At 40.1% G+C, this 26,558-nt stretch overlaps 1 protein-coding gene across 4 annotated transcripts in view; it reads right to left on the bottom strand.

Annotated features, from left to right (window-relative positions):
* ubr3 (ubiquitin protein ligase E3 component n-recognin 3) overlaps positions 1-26,558 on the bottom strand; it is a 333,307-nt gene that overhangs the window by 245,419 nt on the left and 61,330 nt on the right. For all 4 annotated transcript variants that reach the window (XM_080199025.1, XM_080199026.1, XM_080199027.1 and 1 more), the window contains exons 7-13: positions 21,932-22,062; positions 19,340-19,568; positions 18,853-19,032; positions 13,607-13,740; positions 10,507-10,593; positions 5,049-5,114; positions 2,810-2,899 (exon numbers count right to left, since the gene is read on the bottom strand). In XM_080199025.1, the coding sequence (XP_080055151.1) occupies positions 2,810-2,899; positions 5,049-5,114; positions 10,507-10,593; positions 13,607-13,740; positions 18,853-19,032; positions 19,340-19,568; positions 21,932-22,062 (917 nt within the window). The remainder of the gene's footprint in view (positions 1-2,809; positions 2,900-5,048; positions 5,115-10,506; positions 10,594-13,606; positions 13,741-18,852; positions 19,033-19,339; positions 19,569-21,931; positions 22,063-26,558) is intronic.

Below are 26,558 nucleotides of genomic sequence, written 5' to 3'. Positions count from 1 at the left end.
CTCAAACACACACACGCCCCTCTCAGGCACAAACACACACACGCCCCTCTCAGACACACACACACCCCTCTCAGACACACACACGCACCCCTCTCAGACACACACACGCACCCCTCTCAGACACACACACGCACCCCTCTCAGACACACACACGCACCACTCTCAAACACACACACACACACCCCTCTCAAACACACACACACACACCCCTCTCAGACACACACACACACACCCCTCTCAGACACACACACACACACCCCTCTCAGACACACACACACACCCCTCTCAGACACACACACACACCCCTCTCAGACACACACACACACCCCTCTCAGACACACACACACACCCCTCTCAGACACACACACACACACCCCTCTCAGACACACACACAAACCCCTCTCAGACACACACACAAACCCCTCTCAGACACACACACAAACCCCTCTCAGACACACACACACCCCTCTCAGACACACACACACCCCTCTCAGACACACACACACACACACCCCTCTCAGACACACACACACACACACCCCTCTCAGACACACACACACACCCCTCTCAGACACACACACACACACCCCTCTCAGACACACACACAAACCCCTCTCAGACACACACACAAACCCCTCTCAGACACACACACACACCACTCTCAAACACACACACACACCCCTCTCAGACACACACACACACACACCCCTCTCAGACACACACACACCCCTCTCAGACACACACACCCCTCTCAGACACACACACACCCCTCTCAGACACACACACACCCCTCTCAGACACACACACACACACACACACCCCTCTCAGACACACACACACACACACCCCTCTCAGGCACAAACACACACACGCCCCTCTCAGACACACACACACACACACCCCTCTCAGACACACACACACACACCCCTCTCAGACACACACACACACACCCCTCTCAGACACACACACCCCTCTCAGACACACACACACACCCCTCTCAGACACACACACACACACACCCCTCTCAGACACACACACAAACCCCTCTCAGACACACACCCACCCCTCTCAGACACACACCCACCCCTCTCAGACACACACACACACACACATACACCCCTCTCAGACACACACACACACATACACCCCTCTCAGACACACACACACACACACACATACACCCCTCTCAGACACACACACACACATACACCCCTCTCAGACACACACACACACATACACCCCTCTCAGACACACACACACACATACACCCCTCTCAGACACACACACACACATACACCCCTCTCAGACACACACACACACACACACCCCTCTCAGACACACACACACACCCCTCTCAGACACACACACACACCCCTCTCAGACACACACACACACACACACATACACCCCTCTCAGACACACACACACATACACACCCCTCTCAGACACACACACACACACCCCTCTCAGACACACACCCACCCCTCTCAGACACACACCCACCCCTCTCAGACACACACACACACACATACACCCCTCTCAGACACACACACACACATACACCCCTCTCAGACACACACACACACACACACACATACACCCCTCTCAGACACACACACACACATACACCCCTCTCAGACACACACACACACATACACCCCTCTCAGACACACACACACACATACACCCCTCTCAGACACACACACACACCCCTCTCAGACACACACACACACCCCTCTCAGACACACACACACACCCCTCTCAGACACACACACACACACACATACACCCCTCTCAGACACACACACACATACACACCCCTCTCAGACACACACACACATACACACCCCTCTCAGACACACACACACACACACACCCCTCTCAGACACACACACACCCCTCTCAGACACACACACACCCCTCTCAGACACACACACACCCCTCTCAGACACACACACACACCCCTCTCAGACACACACACACACCCCTCTCAGACACACACACACCCCTCTCTCAGACACACACACACCCCTCTCTCAGACACACACACACACCCCTCTCAGACACACACACACCCCTCTCTCACACACACACACACACACACACACCCTTCTCTCAGACACACACACACACCTCTCTTACACAGACTCGCACCCTTCTCAGACACACACAGACACACACCCCTGTCAGACACACATACCCCCCTCTCAGACACGCAGGGAAAGGGCGGAGGCAGAAAGAATCATGCCCAGGCTTTTGAGATTGGCTACTGCCCTGAAATAAACACATCTTAATGTTTAAAAAGTACGCAAAACAATATGTTGGTGAACTTTGTCATGCTTTGTCAAACATGTAGTTTATTTTTTGTCTACAACACTCTTTATAAAGTTGCAACTTTCTGTTGGAGAACAGAATGCCATACAAGAGAGTATTTTTTGGTTGGTCTTTATTCTTCAATTTACATGTTTTCCCAATTGGTCATTCAGAATTGGTACTTGTTATAAGCGTTCTTGTTAAAAGGAATTTACCTCTTCATATGTTGAGTTTTAATTCTACAACAAGCGGGTGGCTAAGTGGAGCTGAGTCCACAAAAAGATCAGCCATGATGGAGCAGGCTCGAGGGGCCAAATGGCCCACTCCTGCTCCGAGTTCTTAACCATGCAATCAATTCCACCCAAAGAAACTCATGACCAGAAATGTAATCAGCAAGAAACGTTACATTTGCAGGAGGCATACCATGTAAACTGAACTTGGTAGAAACAAGTGCCAAAACACCAACAGCTCCAAAAACCTAAGAGAAATGAAATACCTGGATTTGAAGTGGATGAACCATCATTTTCATTAGCATCTCTTGATCTGGCAAAAGTGAATCAATATCCAATTGCTGACATCTGATAGCCTGTAAAACGGTCAAAACATAAATACATATATTACAGAAATGTAATATTTGTTGATAAGGTCACATATTCCTAAATCAATTATTTACTTTGCAATTAACTTTGCATTTATTTGACAAATTATAGAATAATCATAAAGTATCTTCTGCTGCAATGATATCTTTTAAGATTTGTTTGTAAACTTATTCAAACAATTAAACCAGTACATGGCAACTTTCAAAAAACAAAATTCTATTGGCCTACATTAGCAGCGGTGAACATATACCTATACAGTTACTTAATATCTTAGCACTGATTGTACTGCATTTGAGGAGAGTTTTTATTTGATTTCTGGAATGTGGACATCACTGACAAGACCATCATTTACTGTTTATTCCTACTGCCCTTGAGATGGTGGCTGTGAGCTGCCATCGTGGCCTTCTACAGTCCAATGTGATGAAGAACCTCCCACATTAGGTAGTACGTTCTACGATTTTGACTCAATGATGATGAATAAAATGCAATACATGTCCAAGATATGTGCTTTGGAAGGGAACCTGGAGCTGGTGTTTCAGACCACCTGCCATCCTTGTCCTGTAACTGTAACACTACAATCTGCATCTCTCCTTTCCTTCCCCACGTACGGTATGTTTGTATAGCATGCAAGAAACAATACTTTTCACTTTATACATGTGACAATAATAACTTAAATCAAATTTCTTCAGGCTCAGACCACTTTGGAAGGACGTTATAGCTGGGGTTGATTAGCAACCTGAAAACCCACTACTGACAGCAGTTGATCTCTCAAGTTATTGAGGCCATGAATAAAAAGCAGGAGTACGATCCAACTGTTCTTGAGGTCTTGCTATGATGAAGGATTGTAAAATGGCTTCAGAAGTCACAATTGGCAACTACTTCCAAAACATTGATCTCAAACAGATAAAAAGTGCACAAGGTGGTAAGAACGTGGAAAAGCATGGTGATACCAACTAACCAGACAGCAAAGCACATTTTTCTTGCCTGCAGGAAGCCAGCATGCAAACTTTAGCTGAGACCACCATGGAAACTTTCGAGAGGTGAATGATACTGCATGACAGAATTAACAGATGATGACATCATAAAAGTACATTTTCAGCAGAGGAATAGAGAAAGCTGACAATACGGTGCACAGTGGTTAGCACTGCTGCCTCACAGTGCCGGGGACTTCCATTCAGTTCCGTTTTGGGTCACTGTCTGTGTGCAGTCTGCACGTTCTTCCCATGTCTGTGTGGATTTCATCTGGGTGCTCCAGTTTCCTCCCAGTCTTAAAGATGTGCTGGTTAGGTGCATTGGCCATGCTAAATTCTCCCTCACTGTACCCGAACAGGCACCAGAACAAGGCAAATAGTGGATTTTCACAGTAACTTCATTGCGGTGTTAATGTAAGCCTACTTGTGACACTAATAAATAATCTTAAACCTGATAAATGCCTGCCTGCTCACCTGTTCCCCTGTCCAATGGCACAAAAGGCTGTAGAGATGCATTGGTATTTTGTACTGCAGCATAAAAATACCAAAAACATATTTGACTGCACTGGCAAACACGGTGGATGTATTGTGCACTACTGTTATCCAAAGACAATGCACTAAGCAGAGAAAGATTATGGCGCTTTCTAGACATTCTTCAGTGTAAAACTCTAGCCTTTGATAAGGTCAGACCGTTGTTAAGGTGTGAACAAACTGAATACTCTTTCTCACACACATACTCCTTTAGTATGTTTTCATATCCCACTTAAATCTGTTGTTTTCAATTTGGGCCACATTTCAAGGAATGCTAGGTTACATAGAGATGCATTTATGTGGGAACAGGGCCTGTTCAACGAACATAAGGTTGCATGCAGCACAAATTTGTGGGCAGATACCCTTGGATTCAACTCAGCAAGATTTTACTGGATTGTAAACGGCCATTTGTTTCCATTAACTGATATTGTCACCAATTTACTTGGGAGGTAGAAAATTGGACAGATTCTACAATGGTCAAGTGATGAATTTTGCCAGATTACAGCACAGGTAAATTTTGGTGAGAACATTTGGATTATCATCATACCCACTTCCGAACACGTGAAACAAGTTCTACATTGTTAAAAACTGTTAATTTAGAAAAATTGACATATTAAAATGAGTATGACGTTACCTTGCTCAGAAACATAGCATAGTAGCGATGAAGAGGCAAGTGAAATGTAACCTGGTTAGGAGCAGGCTAGATTAAAATAAAAACAAAGAGTAAGAAACCAATCTGAAGCTCTTATGCTGCAATATCATAAAGTTTACTTATAACACTTGAGAATAAATATAGTTCCTAATATTACAAAATACTATTCAAATTTATTATAAACTGCAACAACAAACAGACACATTAAACTGAAAACAAATTCATGCAGGACAGAATGGTACATGTCAGACCCAAATGTTTTGCTCAAAATGCATAATCTAGCAATAGGATTATATCCCAACTGTTGCATTAAAACATCAGGACATGCACAATCCAGGACATTAATAAGATTGCCTTTTGGATAGTAATCTGCCACAGAGTAGTAGGATGCAGATTTGCATCTGAGAGTCTCCGGCATGACGAGTTCCTGATCTGGGCTATGCCATCACAATAAGGGAAAATAGTGAACAGTATATCAATCTTTTACATGTTTCTATCAGGATGCAAAAAACACATTAGAACTGACCACATGTATACACTGATAAGGCTTTTACAGGGCATCCAGACTGTCTTGATGTATTTGTTAGTTGTGTGTTCCACAGCGTCATTCGACAAAGCTTCAATCTGTACATTATTGTGGGAATGAATAGATGTTGTCAGGTGAAGAAATTAAACTACTGAATCAGTTTTGTGTGTTCTTAAACATTGGAATTTTGCATTTTTTAATTCAATCTTTAAAGTCTCAAATTGGGTGAAACAAATATCATATTTATGCCAAAATATATGTATGGCAAACTGCATTTTGGTTGCAAAAACATACTGCGGCAATTACAATTTTTAAAATAACTGCTTTTTATCATCTGTGCTATCAATAGGAGCAGTAAAGAGCTCTTTGACCTTCACTGAAAATCTATGGAGGCCATAGATTTAAAACAGGATCGTGCTGGTACAAACAACTGAACAATCTGGTATCTTATGATTTACGAATGGGACATACCTTTTCATGACGTCAAGGCATCATAATTCAGGCACCTACCTTCCAACAGTTTATATAAAAACTGATGTGTGTATTTATTAATGCAAGTTCTATCATGCATGATTCAGGCTAAAATAAAATAAACTAGCTCTTCAAGACAAAGAAGCCAACTATAAAAGTAACTGCAATGGAAATAATGACCATGGACCTCATATCGTGTCTGTTGTCTGGTTCCAGATTGACACTGGACAGGCATGAATATATTTGTTCACCTTTTACATTGTCCAATTTCAAGTATTGAGCCACATATATGATTCACTGAATGGCAAAAGCACCAGACCACTGCGAGTCAGATTAATCAAGTGTTCCGGGCTGAACAGTTTTAGGCCATTTCTTCAACCTTCATTTTGTTTCATTTTCCTTCACTACTTTGTTTATTGTTTCTTTAATTTCACTATATCCTTGACTTTGCTTTCAAATGTCTTGATTCAAAATCCTGCCATTCACACTTCCTTGGGACACATCCTTTAGAGTCATAGAGCTTTACAGCATGGAAATAGGACCTTCAGCCCAACTTGCCCATGCCATCTTTTTTTTAAAACCCCTAAGCTAATCCTAATTCCCTACATTTGGCCCATATCCCTCTATACCCATTGTACTCATGTAACTACCTAAATGCTTTTTAAAAGACAAAATTGTACCTGCCGTTATTACTACCTCTGGCAGCTTGTTCCAGACACTCAACACCCTGTGTGTGAAATAATTGCCCCTCTGGATACTTTTGTATCTCTCCCCTCTCACCTTAAACCATGCCCTCTAGTTTTAGAGTCCCCTACCTTTTGGAAAAGATATTGACTACGTAGCTGATCTATGCTCCTCGTTACTTTATAGACTTCTATGAAATCGCCCCTCAGCCTCCTACGCTCCAGAGAAAAAAAAGTCCCAGTCTATCCAGCCTCTTCTTATAACTCAATCCCAGTAGTATCCTAGTAAATTGTTTTTGCACTCTTTCTAGTTTAATAATATCCTTTCTATAATAGTGACCAGAATTGCACACAGTATTCCAAGTGTGACCTTGCCAATGTCTTGTACAACTTCAACAAGATATTCAAAGTTAATATACAGTCAACTTTGTTCATTTACTTGTCTTGTTTATCACTTGCTTGGGCTTTGAACCATAAAAATTTTTGTGATTAGATCTTTCCTGCCCTCCAATCTATCTGAGACCTTCCCTTTCGTTCTTCTTCCCATCCTCCTCCCTTTCACTTGCTCAAAACCTATTAAGTTTCTAACATTTTCCAATTCTGATGAAAGGTGACAGACTTGAAAGTTTAACTCAACAAATGCTTCCAGTCTGAGTATGTTCAACATTTCAGATTTCCTGTGGCCAAAGTATTTTGCATTTGTGCTCCACTTAAGCAATGATGGCCATAGGAACAGTGTAGGCCATTCAGCCCATCATCATTTAAATCAGACCAGGGCTGATCTATATCTCCATCCATCCATCTTTGTTCAATTTTCATTGATAGCCTGATGGAACAAAAAGTCTATTTGAGTCTTGAAAATATTCATTTGGCCCAGCCTTCAGTCTTTTAGGATAGCAAATTCCAGATTTCAACTATCCTATGTGCAAAAACTGCTTCCAGAAATGATTCCAAGATGTCTTCGCTCAAACTTAAAAATTATGCCCTCTTGTTCTGAATTTCCATTCCTCCCCATGTTTTAATCCATTCACAGACCGTGAACATTGCTGGCTGCTCCACCTTAGCAGAGGAAATAGCTTTTCCGCATTTATCCTAGAGAATTCTCGCAATTTTAAATACCTTAACTTGGTCACACCTCAGTCTTTTAATCTCAAGGGAAAATAACTGAAGTTCTTGCAACCGATCATCATAACTTAAGGCTTTAAATCCCAGTAAGATTTTGGTGACTCTCTATATGGTCAATACATCTTTCATGAGATATGGTGCCCAAAACTGAACACCATACTTCAGGTGAAAACTCTCCCAGACCTTGTGCAACTTATTACTCCCAGTACCATATGTTTGTGAGTTCGGAAACAGGAGAACTGATCAAATTGACACATGGCTGGAGCCATATAGAAGGGAAGGTTTTAGTCATCTGGGGCATGGAAACTTGTTCTGAGGCAATTGGGACCAAGACAAAGAGGAAGGTTACACCTAAGGAGGATCAGGACTAATATCCTCATGAAATTTGCTAGTGCTATTGTGCAGGTCATAAACTAGCTTGTCAGGGGGGTGGCGACCCGGAGGGTATAGACTAATGTGTTGGGGGATGGGAACCTGAGAGGGAATTCAGATAAGAGAAAAACAAAACTGGTAGTGGCAAGTACACAAGTAGCAAATGAAACTGGAAAGCACCAAGAAAAAAGGCCAGCATTAAATAAAGTGAAAATATGGAATAATGTTAAAAAGACAGAATTAAAGGCACTCCATATGAATGCATACAGCATTAGCATTAAGGAAGGGGAACAATGGCACAAATAGAAGTAAATGATATTGTACTGATAATTGCCAACAGAGATGTGGCTGCAGAGTGACCAAAACTGGAAACTAAATATTCACAAATATTCGACATTTAGGAAGAACAAGTAAAGAGGGCAAAGAGGTGGGGTAGCGCTGATAACAAGAAATGAAATTATTACATCAGTGAGAGAGGATTTTAGATTGGAAGATCAAGATGTAGAATTGGTGTAGATGGAGCTAAGAAACAGGAGGGGACAATAAATATGAGTAGATGTTGTTAAGAGGCCATCAAACAAGTAGTGGTAATGTAGGGCACTGTAGAAATCAGAAAATTAGAGGACACAAAGCAAAGGTAACAAAGGGTAACTGGATCTGGATGCACCTTTCGTTTTAGAAGCACCTGGATGAGGCTCGTGAATTTCATCCATAACCTGTGAACGATCAGGAGCAGAACGAGCATTTTGACCACCATAGCATGCATCCATCTTGCACACTTAACTCATCCCTATAAGATTTCAATTCATTATCTTTCAAAATAGTTCACTAGCCTTGCATTAGAAATCTTCTAACTTGCGACAGAATAGGATCTCTGTTTGTCCACTGCTTAATCTGCTTTGTACTTACTGAAGAATGTGCAAGTCTCTCAAGTAAGAAAATTGTCTCGGGAGGATGCAATACCTTGATAGCAAATCCAGCAGAGACGATTCAATGCATTCGCATTTGTGTCGTTTTTCCCTGCTCTATAAATGATATTGTACTGATAAGCTGACAATGTAAGCATCCAGTGCTGTCTTCCTGCAGAGGCCATGGCTCACTGATTTTGGCTCACTGAAAAGGCTCACAATGGCTTGGGGTTGATACATATGGTGAACGGATGACTATAAAAATACTGATAGAACCTTTCCACCGCAAAAACGATAGATCCCTGTTGTCCAACTGCGAATATTCTTTTCAGCCTGTGTCAGTGTCCCAGATGCATCCCCCATTAAATGAGGAAATACCACCCCCATACGATGGCACAATGGATTGCCTGTCTGCATTAAAATGGACTAGCCTAGCATTTTAGCCAATTGCAACAGCACTTTAATATCTTTGAAAGCCACCTTCTGTGCAGACTCCCACTTTCATTTGTTTTTTTGTGCAGAAGTAGATACAGTGCAGCCAACACTGTAGACAGTTCTGACAAAAACTATCCATGATGGTTTAGAAGCCTGAACATGACCTGAGCTCAGCCACATTCCTAGACTCTGGAGCTTCCTTTTAATGGCTCTAATTTTCATCTCTACACAAGACAAGCATTGTGCAGTGATTTTGTGGCCTAGATACACTATGCTTTGTGCCCACCACCTGAAAGAAAAAATCCTTCTTATGGGATTCCATCAGTTTTAATACAGGAAAAAATGATACACTTTTCCTTCACTTTAGAACTTTGCCATACACCATTCCAAAATCTCCCCCTCAATGCTGTCATGATGCTAGACCTGAGTACAAACTAGTTGGAGATTTGGAACTCATTCAGTTATTCCAGTTTTTGATAAGAATAACAAAACGTGCATGAAAACATCAACCAAGGACAAAACAATTCCTAAGTGGAACTAATGATTTCAAGTGTGGATGCCTCCTCAAAAGATCAAAAGATTAATGCCAACCAATAGTAGTCTCTAAAGAGCTAAACCCTGGCAAAATTCACAGATAACACCAACTGAGTGATTTCCTTTCAAACCTGGTGACATGGAATAGCATACTGCCACATGCCTCAGAAAAATGTATTTTTAAAACAAATCTCCAAATAAGCTAATTACTGTTGTACTTTTAATTTATTTATTAAAAAACTCTCAAAATTCAGGAGAGTCCATTGTTAAATTACTCCATTGCAGTTTACTTATTTAGCTACATAAACATTAATTCTAATTAACAAAATTGATAAATATAAAGATTTAATCTAATTTGCAAACATATTGCTCTGTTTCATCAGTACCTCATCAACAAAATTGATGGCATCAAACCAATCCTGCAATGCGTCCAGACAGTATCTGACCACTGTTCTGGTGTATTCTTGCGTTTCCTACAAAGAAATTCACAAAATAATCCCAGTAAATTTACAAGATTTTTGAATGTCAATCTAAGCATTCAGCAATAACAATGGTAATTAACTAGCACTTGCTCAGTTACCAATCACTTCTTCATTTCACCCTTAACAATGAGTTTCCTAATTCTTACAGTACCACGTAGATTGCTCACTCATCCTCCAAATTGGAAATTCTTACAGTACCACTCATCCTCCAAATTGGAAAGAAAAGGTAACTGAAAAATTGCATCAAGAAATCAAGCAAATATTCCAATCCCCTTCTGGTTTGCTTTGAGACTCACGGTAACTTCAACTTCCCCCTCCCTGGGCTCGTTCTAATGCAACTGTGGTAGATATGACCATCTTCCACCTCCCAAATCCTCATCCAGAGCTCAGAATCCCTGGCTCTCACTTATTTCTTTCTTTGCAGAATACTAATTCTACTACCCTCTCATTATAGTGTCCAGTCGTTTATTAAATGAGTCAAAGTTCTGTTCTCAAAACATTCTTTTTGGCAGCTAATTTCCATTGTTGCCCATCAGTATAAAACCTACTTCCTATAATATGTATAAAAATTGCCCTTCTTAGCCCTGAAACTAACTTTTCCACTTGCTGCCCTGGTATCTAAAAATATTGTTCCAGATTTTATTTTCTCTATCCTGTTAATATCTTACCTCAAACACACATTTTCAAGGTTCAAGAGTCTTATCATTACTCATAGCTCTTCCCTCAAATGCCCTCCTCACATCAGACTCATATGCACTTGTCTCTAGAACTTGGACAAATTCTTTGTGTCATGGAGACCAGAACTGTACTTCCAAAAGGTGTGACCTGACCAGGGCCTTATCAAGATTCAGCACTGAACTCATTTTGCAAATATAACTGTTTATTGCAACTTTGCACTGCCTCAGACATGACCAACTAACAGATTTAAATCTTTTTCAACTTCCTCCTTGGAAACTTTTAATACATCCATGGATTATACCTTTCAAATATTTAGCATCTTTAATCCATCTCTATTAAAATTTGTGTCATTGATTAACCAGTTTCAAAATCTTTGTATTTGGATTCTGAAGTGTCAAAATCTAACACTACCTCCTTTACTTTGATGTTTTCTATGACTTTAATAACCTTGACTTGAGAGTACAATTCCTGGTCATTCATGTATTTCTCAGTAAATGAGGGTCCTCAGCACCTAATTAACTGTTGTTCCTCCTGTGAACCAAGTCCTTTTAAAACTATTCTTTATGTCCTTCCTTTTAGCCAGTTACTAAGTGACACCGAATCATAGAGCTTTACAGCATGGAAAAGGGCTTTGGGCCCAACTTATCCATGCCGCCCTTTTGTTTTAAGCCCCTAAGCTTATCTCAATCGCTCATATTTGGCCCATATCCCTCTATACCCATCTTACACACGTAACTGTCTAAATGCTGCCTCTACTACTACCTCTGGCAGCTTGTTCCAAATACACACCGTCCTCTGTGTGAAAAAATTGCCCCTCTGGACACTTTTGTATCTCTGCCCTCTCACCTTAAACCTATGCCCTCTAGTTTTAGACTCCCCTACCTTTGGGAAAAGATATTGACTGTCTAGCTGATATGTGCCCCTCATTATTTTATAGACTTCTCTCAAAGTCTATAAACATAGACCTCTATAGACGTCAATGAACTAAAGGTCTATATAGACATTTAAGCTGTATCAACCACAATAGTTTATAACAGAAATTTATGGAAGCCCCTCTGCAAATCAAGGTAGACAATTATGTGAAGTTTCCCATATCCTCTTTCGCTTTAGTATGATAACGCCTCAAAAAATCTTTATTGCTAGGAAAGGAAGACCATTTAGCCTCTCAAGCCTGCTCCGTCATTGAACGAGATCATGGCTGATCTGCAATCTGACTCCTTATTTGCCCAAGTGATTTTGGGTATCAACCTATGTCATGTGAATGCATTTCTAAGCTATTGTCATGCCCCTTTTGGCCTTTAATGGAGGGATTCTCCCAAAATAATTCTAAGTGCCAAATTCACGTAAAAACTGGAGTAACTCTCGCTGTTTTATTTTCAGTGGGATTTTCAAATCGAATCTCCTACATTCTGTGCACTGCAGAGTACCACAGGGAGATTCATGCTGAAAATCCGGAGTCAGAGCCTATTCCACTGGAGAGGTTGGTAGCATAGTGCTGAGCGGACCACTGCGCATGCGCCGATCTGTCATAGCGGAAATCAGTGCACGCACAGTAGCCCCGCACTGCCAGCCTCCAATCGCTGGCCAGCACAGCAACCACCAATTGGTGGCTTGCAGAGCCCCCCACCTCTTGACATCTCTGGGCTAGTCCCAACCCGCCCTCCCCCCACCACCACCAACCAGCCGTGCCCCAGAGATGCGTGGAAGGCATGGCACCCAGCGGGGTGCCTGATAAACATCCTCTGCTGATGTCTCCCAGGAAAATTGTCCTCAATATTTTTTCACAGTCTGCCTTAAATCCTTTTTTCCAATTCATATTTTTATACTTCTTTCCAGCTTTATACATTTATTTGAAAATTATCAAGCCCATTAACTATCTTTTTGCAATCTGCTTCATTATATCTAATCCTTGGTATTTATCTATTTTTTTCTCCCATTTTGTTTAGATCTATTAAAGGACCTGTCTTATAACTTCTGAAAATGGCTCAAGGCCTTAAATGTTAATCTGTCCTTTCAAATCCTAAGGAATCCTCTATATATACTCAGAATTTTATGCTTCTCTTTCAGTTTTTACTAAACCTATGGTGGAGCTCAACTTCATTCAATTCATCATCCAACCAAAAAACAAAATCATGATCACACTCACACTCAAGTAAAGAAAGCACATTAAGGGACAAGGCCCGGAAATCTGATCATTGGTACTAGCATGCAGTTCTGTTCCATCATTTGATAAAACACTATTAAATCCTTCCGACACAAAAGTTTATTATTTTTTGTAGCTCATTATTTCATATGCCTTGACAACACATCATGTGAAATATCTTACCCTAACTTTACAATGTGTTAAAAGTCCCCACATTGGCTGTGCACAGGCTTCTAATTCTGCTGCAAATGCAGCATAGTATGTTTGCGATTCAAATTCTACGTGCTCATTTAATTCTCGTTTGTTTAAATTCATTCCTAGAAAAATCAAATAAACAAAAGCTTGAGACAATTAACATAATTTTATCATCAGTCTAAATAAAATCAAATGTGAAAGTAAACTAGTCATGTTATCATAATTAACATACTGCAGATTTCCAAGTTTGAATACTGGTTCACCGTTTCTCTAGCAGTGGGGTTTGATGTTTTCCAAAAATTTCAGTGCAGGGATTTGGCATATTACCTTTTCACCTGAATGAATCCTGTCCAAATTAACGGGATAAAAGGCTAATTTTTCTGTTGGCTGTAAAAACACTCTGAAGAAATTGGATGGTCTCAACCTAAACTACAGTGAGGGTGGGATACAGGCAAACTCCTACCTAGCACCAACTATCAGTCTTGCTCATGAATTAAATGAATTAAGCAGCAAATAAACATGGCACAAACATACACTGAGGCATGCACTTCCAAGTTAAAATTAGTGCTATGACATATCAGGGGGATATTTTTCAATCCAATGCTCATGTTGGACTGTTTGATGTTGATATTGGTTAACAGGTGGGTCATGTGTTCTATTGTCCAGTACTGATAGTGTTCATGTTCAAATTAAATTGCAAAAAGAGGAAAGGAAAACTTTCTGTACACTTTCTGGCTCTGATTCTCTTACAATGTATGTAAACTTGTGTTATACATGTTTTGGTAACTGCATAAGAAAAGAATATTTTAAGATTATAGGAGTAAGCCATTTGGTCCCTCAAGCCTGCACTGCCATTCATAGCTGATCTGATTATGGCCCTAGCTCTACTTTCCTGTCTGCCCTCCATAGTCCTTGACTCCTCTGTTGATCAAAAAGCTATCCAACAGTTTTCAGAGTCATAGAATTTTACACCACAGACAGAGGCCATTCAGGCCATCATGCTTTTGCTGGCCATTAAACACCTATCTATTCTAATCCCATTTTCCAGCACTTGGTTCATAGCCCTGTACGCTGTTTGAAGTGCTTATCTAGACATGCTTCTTAAATGTTGACGGTTCCCACCTTGACCAGCCTTTCAGGCAGTGAGTTCAAGATTTGTACCACCCCTTTGAGTGAAAAGGTTTTTCCTGAAATTCACATAAATCTTCTGCTGCTTACCTTAAATTTATGCTCCCTGATTATTGATCCCTCTAAGTGGAAAGTTTCTTCCTACCTAACCTATCTATATCCCTCATAATTTTGTACACGATGAGGTTCCCCCCTTGGCCTTCTCTGCTCTAAAGAAAACAATCCTACACGATCCCAGCCTCTCTTCACAGCTGAAACACCCCAGGCCAGACAATATTCTGGTGAATTTCCTCTGCACCCTTTCTAGTGCAATCACATGCTTCCTGTAGAGTGGCGACCAGAACTACACACAATACTTTAGCTGTGGCCTAAGATTTTATACAGCTCTATCATAACCTCCCTGTTCCTATATTCTATGCCTCAACTAATAAAAGCAGGTATCCTATGTGCTTTCTTAACCACCTTACCTACCTGTCCTGCTGTCTTCAAGGATCTTTGAACAAGCACCCCAAGGTCCCACTGGTCCTCTGCATTTCCTAGAATCTATTGTTCATTGTGTATTCCTTTGCCTTGTTAGTCCTCCCAAAATTCATCACCTCACACTTTTCAGGTTTAATTTCCATTTTCCACTGTTCTGCCCATCTGATCAATATATTCAATGAACATGCCTCCATTGCCCTTGGGGAAAAGAATTCTAAAGTCTACCAACCTCTGAGAAATAAATCCTCATCTCCATCTTAAAGAGGAGACCTGTGCCCTCTAGCTCTAGATTGCTCCATAAGGGGAAATATCCTCCCAGCATCCTGCCCATCAAGTACTCTCAGAATCCTAAATACTTCAACAAGATCAAATATTCATTGGCGTTTACCCACTCACACTTTTCCTCAAGAAACAATCCTTTCATCCCAGCAATCAGCCAGGAGAACATTCTCTGAACTGCTTCCAATGCAGTTATCTCCCAACTTAGCCAAGGAGACCAACACTGTACAAAGTACTCCAGGTGTGGTCTCACTAAGGCCCTGGTTAATTGCAGCAATAGCTCCCTACTTTTATATTCTATTTCCTTCGCAGGTCCCTCTGTACCCCTGATTTCTGCAGTTACTCTCCATTTAAATAATATTCGGTTTTTCTATTCTTACTCGCAAAGTGGGGAACCTCACATTTATCCACATCATACTCCAACTATCAAATTTCTGCCCACTCACTTTATCTAAATTTCTTTGCAGACTCTTTTTAACCTCATTTCAACTTGTTTTTCTATCTATTTTTGTGTTACCAGCAAATTCAGCTTTCATAGATTCAATCCTTTCACCTGAAGTAGACTGCAAATAGTTGAGTCTCAAATCCACTGGACCGTTCCAGAATCCAGGGCAGATTACAACAAAAACATTCACCACTTTTGCAGCCACTTTTCCTTAAAACCCTAGGACACAGGCCAACAGGTGCAGGGGATCTGACATCCTTTAGTCTTAATAGTTTCCCCAGTAACATTTTCCTAGTAATCATGTTTGTAAGTTCCTCCCTTTCTTTTCCCTCTCAAATTTCCAACTATTTTTGAATGATTTATGGACTTTCCATAGTGAAGACTGATGCAGAATACCAGTTCAATGCTTCTGCCATTTCTGTTGGTTTCTAAAATTTGTTCAATCATTTGACCTACCCCTAATTTTTGCAGCATTGTATATGTTTTCTTTCAATTTGAAGAGAAAGAGAACACTCCAGATCACACCAGTCATTTATCTCAGGCAGCATCATTTCTACTATATCTATAATGAATGCAGCTACATCCCACTGCTAAACAAGATATGAACCTCAGCTAACTGGGTTTCACCAAGTAGAGCTTGAGTTTCCCCAAGGGTAAAATAATGAGAAGGAATCCAGCAGTAGTTGCCAGAAGCAGGTCACTTCTCTGCTCTTTAGTTTAGAAAATTTACAAAGAAACAAAATATTTTGATTAAAAAACTACTCTACACAGCCCAAGAAATTAAAGCATCATGCAACCAAAACTGAATAGCATTTTACAACTGGCATCCTTGCTGAGCTTGTTAGGTGGCAGGCAAAAGGCAGGGAATTACAGGCCGGTTAGTTTAATGTCTGTTGTAGGTAAAATGTTAGAATCTGGCATCAAGTAGGAAATAGCGAGGCATCTGGAGGGGAATTGCTTGATAGAGCAGACGCAGCATGGTTTCGTTCAGGGGAAGTCGTGTCTGACAAATTTATTGGAGTTCTACGAGGATGTGTCTAGGGCGGTGGATAGAGGAGAGCCAGTGGATGTGGTCTTTCTTGATTTTCAGAAGGCGTTTGACAAGGTACCTCACAAGAGGTTATTGCAGAAGGTAAGGGGGCATGGAGTTGGGGGTAGGGTGTTAGCGTGGATAGAGGATTGGTTGTCAAATAGGAGGCAGAGAGTGGGGGTTAATAGGTGCTATTCGGACTGGCGGTTGGTGATTAGTGGAGTGCCCCAGGGCTCGGTGCTGGGGCCTCAGCTATTTACCATTTATATAGACGATCTGGAGGAGGGAACCGAGTGTATGGTGTTGAAATTTGCTGATGACACCAAGATTGGTGGAACGGCAAATTGCGCGGAGGGTGTGGAGAGTCTGCAGAAGGATCTGGATAGGCTGGGCGAATGGGCCAGGAACTGGCAAATGGAATTTAATGTTGGCAAGTGCGAGGTGGTCCACTTTGATAGGAATAATGGTAGGAAGGACTATTATTTAAGGGGCAAAAAACTGCAGCAGGCGATGGTGCAGAGGGACCTCGGGGTCCTTGTGCATGAGTCGCAAAAACCCAGTCTGCAGGCGGTCAGGAAGGCTAATGGGATGCTGGCCTTCATAGCGAGGGGGATTGAATATAAAAGTAGGGAGGTCTTGCTGCAGCATTGGTGAGGCCGCAGCTGGAGTACTGTGTGTAGTTTTGGTCGCCGCACTTATGCAAGGATATTTTGGCCTTGGAGGGAGTGCAGAGGAGGTTTACTAGGCTGATACCGGAGTTGAGGGGATTGAGCAATGAGGAGAGGCTGAATAAACTAGGCTTGTACTCATTAGAGTTTAGAAGAATGAGGGGAGATCTCATTGAGACATATAAGATGATGAATGGGATGGATAGGATAGAGGTGGAGAGGCTCTTCCCGCTCAGAAAGGATAGTAGGACTAGGGGGCACAGCCTCAAGATAAAGGGGGGGGGGCGGTTTAGAACAGAGTTGAGGAGGAACTTCTTCACTCAAAGGGTGATGAATTCTCTGCCCGTTGAAGTGGTGGAGGCTGCCTCGCTAAATATTTTTAAGACGCGGGTTGATGGGTTTTTGATAAGCGAGGGGATTAAGGGTTATGGGGAGAGGGCGGGAATGTGGAACTGAGCCACGACAGATCAGCCATGATCTTATTGAATGGTGGGGCAGGCTCGAGGGGCTGGATGGCCTACTCCTGCACCTATTTCTTATGTTCTTATAACTGAATGGCCTCTTTCTGCAATTAATGCTGCCTTTTGATAGCATCGTTCCTGTCAAAATGTGATGGGGAACATATTTAAAAGAGAAAGCCTTTTTTCCATCAGTATGCAAAAAGACCAAACCACTCCAATAACAAATTAGTCCACATATAAATTTAGCAGGACCCACATCAGACTGAATAAATTAACAATTGTTTACCATGCACTTACCCTGCTAATCTCCCTGACACTAAGGGACAATTGAGCATGGCCAGTCAACCTAACTCGCACAACTTTGGACTGTGGGAGGAAACCAAAGCACTTGGGGGAAACTCACTTAGAAATGGGGAGAATGTTCAAACTCCACACAGAGAGCTACCTGAGGCCAGAAATAAACTTGGGTCCCTGACGCAGTGAGGCAGCAATGCTAACTACTGTGCCATCCATTTCAGAGCGTATTAAGGGACAACCACATAGCTTGGGGTCAACGGCAAAATTTAAATAAAAATCTCATGGCCTCTGAATGCTAAAGAAAAATCCTTCAACCAAAATCTATTTCACAAGCAGTTTAGCAATTGGCTATGAAAAAGTCAAATCCATTTTTATTTAAGCAGTACCTAAAGTGTTCCAAGTGCTGTTTGTCAGTAAAAATAGTAATCCTTAGAAAAGAAACTTACCTTGAAAGAAGGAAACAAAATTCATCCACATCTGGAGAAGGCCCTGATCTTCCAAGAAACGTTTTGCCACACTTTGGTGTGAAAGGATATTTATAAAATCGCTAACCAAAGGCCAATAAGTGTTGTTCTTTAAAAGCGGCTCGCCACAGTTTACAACAACGTGAAAATTGTTTTCTTCATCTAAACGGTGAGAAACCAATATTACAAAATGAAAATATATCTGTAGATTCAGAGCTATATCAAAAAACTCAGTGTTTTTTTCCACAAAATGACAACTACAAACCAAGAAAATTTTGAAAATCCTGAAAGCAATGTTTTAGCTTTAGCTAGATTTTATTAAAAATTACATTGTACCCAAATAAAGATAAACAAAGACTAAGAAGCGTGCTCAAGACTAGGTTTATTTGTTAATGCAAAGCATAAATGGAGCTTGAGAAAAACAGCTTTCAAAAGGATTAGAATGTCATAGAATTGAATTTCAGCTCACCTTGCAACTCACTCTTGATAAGGCAACTTTCCATCATATAAAGTAACACAGTGACCATTATTTCCAGGAGCTGACACTCTTCAGTCACCTGCCGTGCCAACTCTTCATTGCTAAATAACTGAACACTAATATGAACAATTCTATTGGACATAGTGTCTGATTCATGGCTCTTAATCAGAGTTTTCATAATGAAGGCATAATGTTGAACAAATGTTTTCGTAAAAGCTATCTGCAAAAAACAGGAAAAATGGATACTGCAACACTTCATTGTGGCAGAAATTGTTTCATGTAAATGATAAGCAAATGACATGTCTATGAGATATTCTAAACCCAATTTGATCGCCTGATGAGGTTGGGAGAGGATTTTCCCAGAGTACTTCTTCCCCAGTGTCCCATTTTTTTACTTCTCCAAGGAGATCACCCACAGAAATATGCTGAAATATTAGTTTTCTAAACTTCTAAACAGAAATTTCTCAGTTCAGAAACATGGGGTATATGTCTCCTACTACTTACTGCCATTTCATTAAAATTTGTTGGTAAATATGCAAAGCAAAAGGCAACTTAAAAAACAAGACCAATCCATATAAATAAATTTTAATTCAGTAATTGTTAAATATAGGGCACCCAAACTTCTGTGTTACTGCAGATATCAATTAACTAACCAAGATATTAAAGCTCTTTGCTTTGACGTCATTATGAATTTGGTACCATCATGAGGTGAATTAAAACTGTAGTAAAGCTACAGTGCAGAAAGACCCATTCAGTCCATCATGTCAGCGCCAACCAAAAAAGAGAAGGGAAAAACTAGACATCATTTTAATCCCATTTTCCATCGCCTTGCAGGTTACAGCACTTCAGGTGTAGATCAGGTATCTTTTAAATGAGTTGAGGGTTTCAGCTTTAAGAGCAAACTTCGGGAGTGAATTCCCAGGTGCTCCCCTCTCTCTGGGTGAGAAAGTTTTTGTTCCGTCTCATCCTTCAATGGGTCTTTCCTGTCTGCACTATCTAGGCCCCTCACAATTTTGCTTACCTCAGTGAGGTCACCCCTTCACCTCCTCTATTTCAAGGAAAACAACCCTATCCTCTCCAATCTCTCCTCATAACTGCAATTATCAAGTCATGGCAACATTCTTGTAAACCTCTTCTGCACTCTCTCCAGAGTGATGTCCTTCCTGGTCTACTGTTCTATGGTAATGTAGTGACCAAAACTGCACACAAAATTCCAGCTGTTGCCTAACCAGCATTTTATGTAATTCCATCATTACATCCTTGATTTTGTTTTCAACAAAATGAAACATTACATATGCTATTTATCCACCTGAGCTGCCACATTCAAGGACCTGTGGACATGCACTCAAGGTCTCTCACTTCCTCTACCCTCACAATATCTTCACGTTTATTAAGTTTTCCCTTGCTTTATTTGCCCTCCCCAAATGCAATCCCTCACATTTTTTCATATTGAATTTGATTTGCCACTTCTCTGCCCATCAACCAAACCAATGATATTATTTTGGAGTTGTCGGCTATCCTCTTCACTAACAACCAAAAGGCCAATTTTTATTGCATTGACAAATTTTCCAATTATTCCATCCACATTTAAGTTTAAATCATTAATATATACAAATAACAAAGGCCCCAACACCGAGCCTTGTGGAACCACTGGAAACTGTTTTCCACTCCCAAAGACATCCATCAACCATTATTCTTTGCTTTCTGTCACTGAGCCAATTTTGAATCCAACCTGCCACCTTCCCCTATATTCATGAAATCTCACTTTTCTGACCAGTTTGCCACGTGGAGCCTTGTCAAATATCTTACTGAAATCCACGCAGACAATATCCACTGCACTACCCTCATCAATCCATCTTATTACTTCCCCAAAAAATTCTATTGAGTTAGTAAGACAATGACCTAATTTTTTTCCTTACAAAACCATGCTGACTATCCCTCATCAATCCATGTCTAAGTAGCAGTTTATCCTGTCTCTCAGAATTCCCACTATTCCAGCATAACTGCACTGAAACATAAGCGACTACAGTATCACATACATCACAACACAGCTGTGTTATATTTCCTGTTTTAACCTGACTTCAAGAGACAGATCCAGGAGGCATCATTTCAACACTGTTTTGAAAGAGCCGGGAGTGCAACACCATAGGAAAATTAAATCAAATAGAACTTTTATGGTTTGTTGTGCTTTATGTTTAAATGAAAGTATGCAGACAATTTAGCCCATGCTGTCTACACATTCGAATTTTAATTGTTGGGATACGAGCTCAGCTGGATGCAACCACTATGAACAGTTCAAGACAAATAATGTAAACAGGATATCGCTTTGCTGGAACCAACAATGTAACTCATCTCAGATGTACGAGTGGATTTTGAACACATTCTTGAAGAAAACTTCCATACTAAATTAAGGTAACATTTCAAAATTAAATCTATTTTACTTTGTGTTGTTACCAAAGATTATTTTAAAACAATACAACTTAAATGTCCCTGTCCAAAATGGAAAAGCCTTAAAATAAGTTACTATTTGGCTTATGTTAATATCATTTGAACCATGCACATACATAGATCCAATATACATACCTTATAGTTCTGATCAGGCAGCATGTTTAGTAGAAAGGTTACCATTTTTTGTGGAAATTCATATTTGACAGTCCAAAACAACATCTCTTCTAGAAAGCATTTATGTTTCAAAATATCCATGATGGATGAATCTGAAACCCAATACAAAAAGAGGGTTTGCATATCTTGCTGGGTGAAATCTGCCAACTTTAATCTGCTGTGTCAAATTCAGGTCTGAATCAGCTTGGAGATTACTGGTACTTAAGTAAGAGTCTGTTGTGAACATAGATAAGTTCGGATCTGCAGCCATCAAGTAATCATGGTGGCATTCTGAACACTACCAAGCAGATTCAAGTTACTCAGTGGCAATCAAAATGCAGAATTACTCAGACATCTGAACAAAGACAGGATTAAAAGAATTAGCTACTTGCTATAAGTATGACATGCCTCATGGATCAAATAAAAGTTCTCACAATGCATAAATGTCGGACAAGGTTTATAAGTCAAAATCCATAGTGTGCAACTTTTCTAATTTATGAAAGTTAAAATTAAAGATAGTTAATGTAACAACCAAATTTTGCATAATGAAATACTCAAGTATCATGCAGACCTTTATCTACAACTTTTGTAATTCTAATAACAATGATGGATTTGTCTTAACTTCAAGTAAAACTTGCCACGAGGACAAGATTTCCTTTGACGATTTTCTTGAAAAGTTCCTCTGAATCAGGTTGCAATACCACAGTCACAGACAACAGCTCCACCTCACAGGCTGGCAACTGCTTTGCACCCCAAATACTTTCCACCCAAACTCAGTCGCTCTAAGCTATATGTGAACTCATGACTTCCATCTACTGTCACGTTAAGCTCCAATGGCTTGTTCTTTTGGATGTTCTTTAATGTGCACGTAAAGAAGGCAACCTTGCCAGCTTTGCATTCTGAATTGGCGTGCTCAGTTTCCTGGTAATAATCATTATGACTTCAAATATCCAAAGATAAACTGAAGGAAATGTAAAAGTAGAGAGTTCAACAACATGCCCAGGCTTTCTGTTCAGTAATATATTTTATTTCAATAAGAAAAGGAGGTAGTGAAGTGAGACAAATAAGCAAGGGTAGGGGAATGTCGAAGAAACATCACCCATATCAATTTAACTCAATGTAAAAATTTAAAAAAACAAACGTAGTGAAAGATAAAAATGCTTGATGGGAAAATAAAGTAAACTTCAAAGATAACTAGTCCAGATACATAGCAAAGAAAATTTTGTGCATGAGAAAATGCATAATGGGAAACATTCAAATTGCAGATAATTAAGAAATAGTATCATAGAATCCCGACAGTGTAGACAGAGGCTATTTGGCTGATCGAACCTGCAATAACAATCCCACCCAGGTCCTAATTCCATGTATCTAACCTGCTAATTCCCTCGACATTAAGAGGCAATTTAGCATGACCAACTTACATAACCAGCACATCTTTGGACAGGACATAGTCCTATAAATTAGTAATAGTAATACAGTAAGATAGGAAACAAAAAGTAAAACTAAGTAACAATATGAAAAATTAGAAAGGCAAATAAGAAATGAGACACCACACTGCTAAATAGCAAAAGGAAATATTAATGTTTTTCATAAACATATGAAATGAAGAATAACCAAAAAAAGTCAGAAAATATTAGAGATTTTTAATATGTGGAGAGAGGAAGTAGGATTCATATTTCAAGTTACCACCCAGAAACAGTAACACTACCACTGTTTTTATAGCAATTCGAACATGAGGAGCATATCAAAATTTGCAGACAACACAAAATTGGACAGCATGATTAACTGTGAAAAATGAAGACGTAAGTCAGGGCAGTAGGGAATGAGTTAATGAACTTTGTAACACTTGAGAGAATGAGAAAAATATCCAGTAGCCTAGATGCAGCCTGTTTTCATGTATTTCAGATAAATGTAACTTTGTTTTCATGTGCCCAGACTGCTCAGTGCCCTTGCTGTTGTACACAAGTTTCAGGTGACCCAGGCAGGGAGACGGCAGCTGCTCTTGCTATTATACACAAGTTTATGATAAGCCCGCTTAGAAATGTAGTTGACCCAGCTTGTAGTTATGTTGTGTCTTTAACTTTGTGGACTTTCGCCTAATAATGTCCTAAATATATTTTATATATATATTCATTATATATTGCTTATGTGTCATGTACTAACATATTATACATATACATATGTTATACAACTTATGAGCGTAGATTGTTATACCAGCCCGTTAATTTTAACTTGTCTTGTCAGCCTGTACATTAGCTAAGGGCTAATCACACACGTCAATCGCGGCCTTGAGATAACCATGAAGAAATGCCGAGGCAGCCATGTTCCCATGATGGAGGACAACCCACAGCCTGGGAAGCTGCTGAGAATGAGGAGATGCATACGTGACTGGGGCGGGTATAAATATATGCTCTTAACTTGTATCCGGAGAGATGCCTGGGGGACCGCTGTTGGGTGACAAGTGTGTCTCCCAAAAGCTTTTGAATAAACTGCTGTACTTTGACTCACAACTCATCTCAGAGGTATCTTTACCTAAATCATCACATGGATATGAATACTTAGAAGATTGGAAAGAAAAATGCCACATGAAATGCAAAGTGAGAAATTTGGGGAAGATTAATGAGGAAGGAGTATATTCATTAAACAATAAGCTTCAAAAAGGGTCGATAAGACCAGATTAATGAATATTTAAAAACAGGAGGACAAGTAATGAAACTTCTAAAAAAAAGTTAAAATGAAGTAGAAGGCTGGGAGTCTTTTTTTAAGAAAAGAAAATGGATGGCTAGGACATAAAATGCTTGACCAAAAATATACATAAAAACTTTTAAAAGGAAAATTAATTGATATTTGAAAAAAAGAGTAATTGAATCTCTTTCAGAAAATGGGATGACTGAATTGCCTCTACTTCGACTACAAAATTCTACATACTTCCTCAAAAGCAAGTTTACTACTACATATTCACAATATGTAACAGGCTGTCCAACACAATATTTAGTTTCATTTTCTTTTAAGTTACCCTTTCACTTCTGTCATCGCAAAACAAGTTTAAGCTTTTCTCTTCATTTTGTTGTTCATTGGGGATTATCAGGGGGAAAGAAGAGAATTGAAGAAAGTGTACAAGGCAAACATTATTATACTGATACGTTATTGTTTTAAAAGCAGGCTCCAGAATGACATGAAATATTTAAGCCTGATATACAGGAAAGAAACCACAAAAATAGGATACATCACTATCCATTCAGCTAAATACAACACAACTCAATTTGCTACTCAACCAAAGTTAATCACTATATCAGCTAAATGCTTCCCAAAAACAGAACACATCTGAAAAGCTATAGCTTGAAAATAACAGCATTCATTTTAAATAAACTTATACAGAAACATGCCTATCCACCATCATGTTTGAAGCCACAATTGCCATAGGTTACACTTAAAGTTTGTTTATTAGTCACAAATAGTCTTATATTAACACTGCAATGAAGTTACTGCAGAAATGTTCTGGTTGCCACATTCCGGCACCTGTTCAGGTACACTGAGGGAGAATTTGGCATGGCCAATGCACCTAACATGTTGATTGCTTGATCTTAACTGCACCACTTGGTAAGACTACAGTTCTACGAAGTGCTTCCGGAAAGAAAATGACTTTTTTTTACAACAAAGCACCACATACACCATTTGTATCTACTGACAAAAGAGATGCTTCACAGAAATTTCTACAAGCCAACATGTGCACCAAACAGATTCGGTAATACAACATACATTATTCTATCAAGAATTGATTCAAGTGATCCACTTTTAGTATTCTTCTCTCTACAATGAGATAAGAACATAAGAAATAGGAGCAGGAGTAGGCCATCTGGCCCCTCGAGCCTGCCCCGCCATTCAATAAGATCATGGCTGATCTGAAAGTGGTTCAATTCCACTCACCCGCCTGGTCCCCATAACCCTTAATTCCTTTATTGATCAGAAATCTATCTACCTGTGACTTAAACATATTCAATGAGGTAGCCTCCACTGCTTCAATGGGCAGAGAATTCCAGAGATTCACTACCCTCTTGAGAAAAGAAATTCCTCCTCAACTCTGTTCTAAACTGACTTCCCCTTATTTTGAGGCTGTGTCCTGTAGTTCTTGTTTCCTTTCTAAGTGGAAAGAATCTTTCTGCCTCTACCCTATCTAGCCCCTTCATTATCTTATATGTCTCTATAAGATCACCCCTCAGCCTTCTAAACTCCAACAAGTACAGGCCCAATCTACTCAATCTCTCCTCATAAGCTAACCCTCTCATCTCCGGTATCAACCTGGTGAACCTTCTCTGCACTCCCTCCAAAGCCAATATATCCTTTCACAAATAAGGGGACCAAAATTGCACACAGTTCTCTTGTTGCGGCCTCACCAGTACTTTGTACAACTGCAGCAAGACCTCCCTGCTTTTATATTCCATCCCCCTCGCGATAAAGGCCAACATTTCATTTGCCTTCTTGATCACCTACTGCACCTGCAGACTGAGTTTTTGTGATTCATGCACAAGGACCCCCAGGTCCCTCTGCACAGTAGCATGTTGTAATTTTTCATCATTTAAATAATAGTCCATTTTACTATTATTCCTTC

Source organism: Carcharhinus amblyrhynchos, chromosome 11, assembly GCF_965287045.1.
Source record: "Carcharhinus amblyrhynchos chromosome 11, sCarAmb.v2.hapA, whole genome shotgun sequence".
Classification (NCBI taxonomy): domain Eukaryota; kingdom Metazoa; phylum Chordata; class Chondrichthyes; order Carcharhiniformes; family Carcharhinidae; genus Carcharhinus; species Carcharhinus amblyrhynchos.
This window is presented reverse-complemented; position numbering and strand designations above follow the sequence as displayed.